Source organism: Mus pahari, chromosome 1 (genome assembly GCF_900095145.1).
Source record: "Mus pahari chromosome 1, PAHARI_EIJ_v1.1, whole genome shotgun sequence".
NCBI classification, from domain to species: domain Eukaryota; kingdom Metazoa; phylum Chordata; class Mammalia; order Rodentia; family Muridae; genus Mus; species Mus pahari.
This window is the reverse complement of record NC_034590.1, coordinates 157,792,182-157,800,561: the sequence shown is the minus strand read 5'-3', so window position 1 is coordinate 157,800,561 and position 8,380 is coordinate 157,792,182. Positions and strand designations below refer to the sequence as shown.

The following is an 8,380-nucleotide window of genomic DNA, read 5'->3' as shown; positions in this document are numbered from 1 at the left end:
AGAGAGAGAGAGAGAGACAGACAGAGAGAGAGAGAGAGACAGAGAGAGACAGAGAGAGAGACAGAGAGAGAGAAAGAGAGAAAGGAAGAGAGGAAGGAAGAAAGAAAGCGGGAAAGAAAAAAAGAAAGAAAGAAAGGAGCCAGGTGCCACGGTGCTTCTGAAAACCTAACCCTGCAGAGGCTGGGAGGAGGAGGAAGAGGATCAGGAATTCAAAGTCATCCTTAGCTACAGAGAAAGTTAGAGGTCAGCCTAGCCTACATAAAGTCTCCAAAGTAAACCAAGTCAGGTGTTTTATTCAAGGCCAAAGGCATTTTATTCTTTGATAAATAAAAAGGAAGAACTGAGAAAGGAAGGAGACAGAAAGCCTTAAACATACATGTATATAAATGGCTGCTTTTCCTTTGGCATTAGCCAGGGACAGCCTTAGCAAAACAAAACAAAAGAAAACAAAAAACCCCACAAGTCCTTCTGTAGCCAAGACCAGCATGGGAGCGTCCAACAGGACAGCCACATCCTCCTCCTCTGAGATCTTACAGAAGGCAGAGGGAACATGCTGGCTTGCCACAGCCTCTGGGACTGCAGAGGAGGGCAGTGTTGGGGCTTCACACTTGGGTCCCTCTCATTAAAAGTCCAGGAAGGTTCAAGGAGAGAGATTCTCAGGCTTGGCATGACCTTCAGGCCAGAGCTGGGGTCTGGGTCAGTTCTGTGGTGGTGGGCATACGCTGTCTTGTCTTTGGGTGAACTGTGTATATTTTTTGTTAACTAGTCCATGGTTCGCACTCACATACATGAGGTCAGATTCCAAGGAGCAGAGTATACACACAGTTCCCACTGGTGTGTTTGAAATGCACACAGGAAACAGCTACAAACAGGCCAATAATGCTCATGTAGTTCACCCACACTGGAAAAATTCATTTGTCAGAAAATAATCAGAGTGGGCTGCTGTTTAGTTAGAGACTTGACCTGGGGAGCCTGGAAGGAAGGGGGCAAGGCAAGGGAAGGCCTCAACCTTTGCCAGTCAGCCTCCGAGGCTGTGTGCCGAGGCAGATGCTCCGGCTATCCTCCTCGTCCTCTGGTGGCCGGCTGAGGTCATCCCAGGCACACTTGGCACTGACGCCACTCAGGTTAGAACCGTCTGTCTCGATGCCTTTGTCAACTCTCTCCTGCTTGAAAAGAACCAAAGAGTCAGAGTGCCTTCAGTGAACTCATGTGCCTCAAGGTTACTGCCCCTGGCCCAGCCACTCCACTTCCAGTATTAGCCCTTGAAGGTGCTGAGCATGCACAGCTGCTATAAGACCAGGATCTCATTGACCTTGTTCTGTTACAGGTACAGCGGCCCCTGCCAGTCCCTGGACTCCTCTGGGAACAGGGTTAGGGGAAGCCAGAAGGAATGAGCCTCGGACACTTCCTTCCCACCAACATCCAGCACAAAGGCCTTTGTGCATCTTTCAGCCCTGACAGCTCTGGCCCTCCTCAGAGCTGATGGAGCAGACAAGACCTATTTCTCTCAGGAAAGGTCAAAGGCTTCCCGTCTTCTTGAACCTCCAACAATGACCATACATACCCCACCTCACCCCCTACAGGAGTTAGGGTGTAAGCCCGCCCTGACTTGGGAACCCATACCTGCAGTTCTTCATTATAACAGCTAGAGGGGGCCATCGCCCCAGAGCAGAAGTGCTCCTTGTGCCTAGGTGCCCGCTAACTTTGGCAGAGGGCTCTGGATGGGGTTCCTTTCTATTTCCTAGGCTGCAATAGGGGTCTGAAGGGCAGTGACCGGTGCACATTTCCCCAGAGGCCTTGCCTTTGTGTAGACATTGGCACGCTTCAGTCTAAACTTTCTCCAAATGGCCTCAAGGAAGAGTTGTACTCAAAACATCGCTGGATTTTCTGGTAAAACATAATTCTGTGGTGCTGGGCTTTGGATCAAAGGTCATCTGGAAGACTCTAGCAACCTTGTCCACAAACAGCCATCCAGGCCAAGTAAGCCTCCTGTGAAAAAAACTCCTCAGAAGCCCCAACATCCCTGTGCCAGTCCCTCTCCAGGCAGGGCTCCTGGACAAGGGCATTGTTCTATGCCTTGGTCACAAAACTGCCTCCTACCCATAAGCCACCTGTTCTTCTCTCTTCTGCTGCGGTCACCACCTGGATGAGGCTGGCTGGCAGCAGGCATGACACAGCTCTAGGTGCTTGAAGCATGAGCAGAGGGGCAGGCTGGAGCTGCTTGGGGAGAACCTGAGTTTTCTCGCCAGTAGCTGCCCTGAGACCCTCAGGGGAAGGGTCTGCTTGCTCTATTAATTCAGGGGACCAAGTCTTTTCTGATAGGGGATAAACAAGAGCCTACAGAGCCTCATGCTGTGTCCCAGCATGGCTTCAGAGCAAGGCTTAGGGGATGGAGCTTCCATGGTTCTTACATAAGCAGAAGCCATACAGAAAGCAGGTTCAAAGTAGAGCTAGCCCTGGCATCATTGAGACCATTTCAGGATTAAAGGTACCCAGGAAGTGGAGGAGCCTCATGTATAAAGGAAGAGGCTGTGTGCCCCAGAACTCACAGGTCAGTAGTGAAGACCCCATAGGTCTGCAAATTACATGCCACTGTACAACTGAAGTACCTAGTCGCTGCCATGGCCTGCCTTACAGGCACGCAGGAGCCTTACGGAAACATGCCAAGTTCAGAGATGGCCATGACCGGCCTCTGCTGTGAGGTGAGCAGGAGCCCTGCTCTGGTACTTCTACCTCTGCACGGTGTGCAAGAAATGCAGCAATGCTCCGGGGCTTCCAGAATGCAGCTGTGTGCCAAGTGACCATCTATTCTAAACCACAAAGTGACACTGACACTGTCCGAGGCAGCCACAGTAGGGTCAGCTGCAGACTGGCAGGGTCTAATGACTCCTTCACACATCAGAGAGTGCCAATCTACCTAGGTGGGGCTAGGGAGTGAGTTAGAATGAATGACAGGATCATTAGACCAATCGGTATCCTGCAATGGGCTGTGGGGTCAGCATAGCCTGTGCTGCTGTCTGATACAGGGGAGGGCAGCTCCCTGAAAATGTGGTCAGACAGAGGAGCAGGGAAAGAAGCAATATTCCTTATGATTACCTTTCTTTGTTGGTGGCGATCTAATTTAAAGTTGATATGTAACTTACATATAATAAAGTCCATCCTTTTAAAATGCACATATATGTGTCAGGCTTGCTTTTCTGGGCTGAAATCTCTGTTTTTCTATGTGGGTTGTATAATTCAGGCAACAGGTTCCAAACCATGCCTTATTCTACTGGCTCACATGGAGCTCCTCCGCTTTGTCAGGATGAAAGCCAGTGTTATTTGGAAGGGTGTGCTAGCAAGGTTTTCCTCTCAAGACATACTTGCAGGTGTGGATCGATCTCAAATATGGTTTCTCCCCTCCGCATGTCAGTTATCAGCCAGGGACCGCCAGCACTGTGGACAAGGAGAGACAGTGGTAACTGAGGGTCTGCACTGATCGGCAGCCAATAGCCTTTGCTGTCCCAAGTCCAGATCATAAAGGGCAGTGTTAGTGGTCAGGGTCCACAGAGAACTGAGTGCCCCAAACAGCAAAGCAAGAACTCTACAGGTGGGATGGAGGGAGGACAGCCACCCTGAAGACCCAGGGTCCAGGCCTCCACCTTATGGGGACATGTACTCACATGGGCACTGTCCGTAGCAGTTCCAGGATGCCCTGCCCGTTCCACTGTTGGGCTGAGTGTAACTCCTCAGTGCAGACACCAACAATCTGTGGCCCAGGACAAGAAGCCACTGTGGTTTAATGGCCATCCCTCCAACTAACTGGGCTGTCTCAAGTAGGGGGCACATAGGTAGGATCTGTTTCTAGGCTGGTGTCCCCAAAATGTAAGGGCTCCCTTAGGAGGGGCTTGCCTAGCTAAGGGGTTCCTGAGTGCATAGACAGGCACAGAGACCTGACCAGGTATCGAGTGGCACAGAGCCTACCTAGCTCTTGGCTACAGAAGAAACAACAGGCAGATTATGCCTTAAGTCAGGGGAAGTCCTCCCTAAGGCCAGGTATTTAGGGGCAGGGCTGGTCAGGTAGCTGTTCCTACAATAGCTACAACTTTGTGTAAATCTTGAGGATACCAGCTGAACCTTCTTCCCTTTGACCTCATTAGAACTGTAAGCATGAGCAGCAGCTGGGGAGAATCACGCCCACTGGGGAAATAGGACATAAGCCTCGAGCTGGCTTTCAGCTGGGAAGTCCCCCCTGCCTCTACCCCTGCAGTGTGAAATCAGATAGCCCACCACAGGGAAGAGAAGACCGAGGGGAGTCTCCTGCCCTTCATTCTCCTCCACGTTCCCCTCTGTTCTGCACTTTTCCCATGAGGATAAAGTGTCTGAGACCTCTGGCGGCACCTCACCTGGAGGAAAGTCACCACCCCAAAGGGTGTCCGCACGGGCTGCATCTGTGGATCCTCCGTCAGCAGCATGTGCTGAATCCTTGACTCACTGTTATCCAGAGGGCTGTGCCAAGACACGTGGTCCCCGCTACAGAAGGTGTTCTCTGTGGAGAGACAGGAGGACCCTCAGCATACGGATCCAGGCCTGGAAACTGCCCTGAGACCTCAAAGCCCGGGTTGGAAGGCTCCTCATGCTCCGGGCCTCCTAGAATAGCCAGATGCACTCACTCCCAATACGAGCAAAGAACTACAGCTATTTCCCAAACTCCAAATGGCCCAGGATGGCCCGATCTGTTTAACTTCAATGGAGGGGGCAGGCTGCTGGTGTGCACGCTCACTTGGCCTAGGAAGGCCAAAGACTTGCCCGAACTACCCATGGGGGAAGGGCATGATCAATCAAGTAAGCCAAGAATGAGGTGCTTTCCAGTGGGGCCAGCGGTCCATCAGAGGGCAAGGGGGCTGGGAACAGTGGGAAGCCTTCTTGGAAAAACAACCCAGGATTTTTGTGCTGGTGAATCTGCCTTAGCCTCAGTCCTGGAGCTCCGCTGCCAGTCTCCCCACGCAGACCAAGCACTTCTGCGGATCACTGGAGACTTCGGGTAAATGGAGGCCAGGATGGTTTCTTGCCCACCTCAGCACTGTCCAGCCTTGGGGGTGGGGAGTGGGGGGTGGGAGTGCCTCTGTGACAGCACAGTAACTCCAGCCTTAGGACACAAAGGCCTGCTACTTAAAAAGTAAAATAAAGTGCCAGGAGCAGGAGGAGCACACGTGTGCAGTCCTCGCGCTCGAGAGGGAGGCAAGAGGACAGCTGAGCTGAGGCTAGCCTGGGCTACCTGCCAACAGTCTGAAAAAAATAAAAGCAAAACCCCAAACAGAACATGTCTAAGGCAGCAAACCCTTAGGGAACATTCCCATGCAGTACTAAGTCTCCCCTGTCTCTTGTCATGAACACTCAGCACGTGCTGCTTTAACCAGTTCATGTGCAACCACAGGTGCCCAGGCTGGCCCCCAACTCCCTATGCAGCCGAGGATGACCTCAAACTCCGAACCTCCTACTTTTATCTCCAAGTGTTGAGACTACAGACATGTGTCACACCATACCCAGTTGTGGATTCCTTTTTAAAATGTGCATGGCTGTTTGACTGCATGTATGTCTGTGTTCTACTTAGGTGTTTGGGTCCTGAGGATATCAGAAGAGGGCACCAGGTCTCCTGGGTGTGAGCTGCGATGTTGGTGCTGGGAATCCAACCTGGGTCCTCTGGAGGAGCAGGCAGTGCTTTTAACCACTGAGCTATTTCTCTAGCCCCGACCACACCCAGTTTCCTGTGATGCTGGAGACACAAGCCCAGGGCATCGGGCAAGCTAGGTGCATAAGCTCAATCCCCGGCTCCCCTCCATTTCTTTTCTTTGAACACATATGCAAGGACCCGAATGTCCACATTTCACCCACTTCCACATCTTAGAGTGCATTCACACCTGCTTGCACAGCCTCCTTTGCTAAAGGTCTGTGGCGTATGTGAAGGCAGGACATGTCACACATGCCAGAAACGCGTGCACACACCAGCCTAAGCCCAGAAGCGTCTGCCCTCACTTGCCCTGACTGTCTTGTCTTGCTCTGAACTCTAATTCCTTCCTGTGTCACCTAACAATACCCAACCATCTTTCCCAGGCAGACGCAGGCTCAGGAAGTTGCCACCGCTTCCACAGTGTTCATTCAGGAGGGGGGGAGGAGTGCTCCTCCAGGGGACCAGAGGAGTGACGTGGAGGAGAAGGTGGTGCTCCTGAGAAAGCCTCAAGTTCCTGGACTCCTGCTTACATACTCCTGAACACCCTCCTCTTCACTCCCACGTCTATAACCCGCATGACCCCCACGCGTACATACGCAGGTATCATATTACATATGCAATAATTCTGAAACCCTCTCTCTCTTCACTGCCATGTCTATATTCAGCATGCCTCCCCCCTCCCACGCAGGTATCATATTACATATGCAATAATAAAATTGAAAGAAAAGAGAGAATCAGGGTCACATAGTTTACAGCAAGCTTGGCCTACATGAGATCCTGTCTGTAGAAATAAAGATTAAAAGACAGAACAGAACAACGCAACACTGGTGTCTCTGAGACATGGAAAAACACGTCACAAATTCAACCCAGACAAAACCAAACCAAAACAAACCACTGAAACTCGTCCTAGATGGGCGCTTCTCATTCTGAGAGAGGACTCTAAAAACCTGCAGCTGTGCTCAACGGTAAACCAAAGACTCATTTCCTTCTTCCATCAAGAGCAAGACAAATATTTTCTAAGTATGAACAAGGTTCTAAGCTCATCTCCTGGAACTGAAGAAAAACCCGTAAACAACAAGACAAGCAAGAGACAGAAAACAGAGGCGATGATGGGCTCGGCCTCCCCAGGCCCGTTGCTTGTCAGTCCGTACACTATTGAGAATCAGTCTCAGGGCCTCAGCATACACGAGGCTAGTGCTCCACAGAGAGCCCAATATGCCAGCCTGGTTTCAAGCTATGGAGCTACAGTAGCAAAGTGAGTAGAGTCTGCACAGGAGCAGCACTGGATCAGAACAGCACAGTTGGGAGCACCGAGATAGAGCTGCACACAGTTGGGAGCACCGAGATAGAGCTGCACACAGTTGGGAGCACTGAAATAGAGCTGCACACTTATGGCCATTCATTTTGACAACGGAGCCAAGACACTCAAGAGGAGGGGAGGGGGAATCTTTTCAGCAAATGGTGCGGGAACAACAGGCTATCCAAATCCAAAGGACTCAAATTGGAACTCTTCCTTATATCGTAAACAAAAATTGACTCAAAATAGATCATAGACCTAACTGTGATAGTTAAAACTGCAAAACACTTAGGAGAAAACAAAGATGTGTCAGATTAGGCGCTGGTTCCCTGGATGTAACACCAAAGGCACAAGCAACAATGGACAGACAGATTGAACTTCATCAAAATTAAAGCCATTTTGTGCTGTAGCCATCATCATCAGGAAAGAAAAAGAAAATGCAAATCAAACCACGCCCACTTTACATCTATTAGAATGGTAATTATAAACAATAACAAAAACAAATCCAGAAATGACAAGTATTGGTGCCTGATGTGGAGAAATTAGAGCCCTTGTACCCTGCTGGTGGCAATGTCAAATGGTACAGCTGCTATGGAAACAGTATAGCAGGTCCTCAAAACCTAAAAAAACAGAATTACCATATGATCCAGCAATTCCAATTTGGGGTACATACTGAAAGAACTGAAAGCAGGGGCTTGAACAGATTGTGTGCTAATGCTCACTGTAGCAAAAAAGTGGAAGTCATCCAAATGCCCATCAATAAACTAATGGACTAACAATATGTGTAATTTACATAAAATGAAGTACTATTTAGCCTTAAAAAGATGAACATTCTAACTTGTGCTACCATATAGATGAACCTTGAAAAGGTGAAATCAGACAAACAAGTGATTCACGGTCCCACTCATGTGAGGAAGCACCCTGTGTAGTCACGTTACACACTGAGGCTGGTGACAACCGAGGAATTGTTTGTGGTGTAAAGCTCAGTCTAGTACTGAGGAAAGAACCCAAGATGAACGGCGGGGATAGCTGCGCAGCACTGTGCTCAAAGACAAGAATTGTCATGTTAGTTGTCGTCACATACAATTTTAAAAAAGACAACCTACAGAATGGAAAGATAGTGTCAAGCCAGAAACCTGATAAGCCCTCATAAAATATAAGTATATTGTACCCAGAATATATAAAGAGCACTTACAATTTAATAAGAGACAAACAATCCAGTTAAAATCGGGCAAAATATCTGAATAAATGTTTCTTCAAAGAAGATACAATCATGGGCTGGTGAGATGGCTCAGTGGGTAAGAGCACCCGACTGCTCTTCCGAAGGTCCAGAGTTCAAATCCCAGCAACCACATGGTGGCTCACAACCATCC

General features: G+C 49.6%; 1 protein-coding gene across 2 annotated transcripts in view; it reads right to left on the bottom strand.

The window, feature by feature from the left end:
• The window catches only part of Sufu (SUFU negative regulator of hedgehog signaling), a 93,060-nt gene that overhangs the window by 35,774 nt on the left and 48,906 nt on the right, over positions 1-8,380 (bottom strand). The window contains exons 4-7 of one of the 2 annotated variants that reach the window (XM_021192832.2): positions 4,386-4,528; positions 3,663-3,748; positions 3,363-3,435; positions 1,010-1,163 (exon numbers count right to left, since the gene is read on the bottom strand). In XM_021192832.2, coding sequence (XP_021048491.1) covers positions 1,010-1,163; positions 3,363-3,435; positions 3,663-3,748; positions 4,386-4,528 — 456 coding nt within the window. Of the gene's footprint in view, positions 1-1,009; positions 1,167-3,362; positions 3,436-3,662; positions 3,749-4,385; positions 4,529-8,380 lie in introns of both variants that reach the window. The other variant, XM_021192825.2, reaches the window with a different exon arrangement.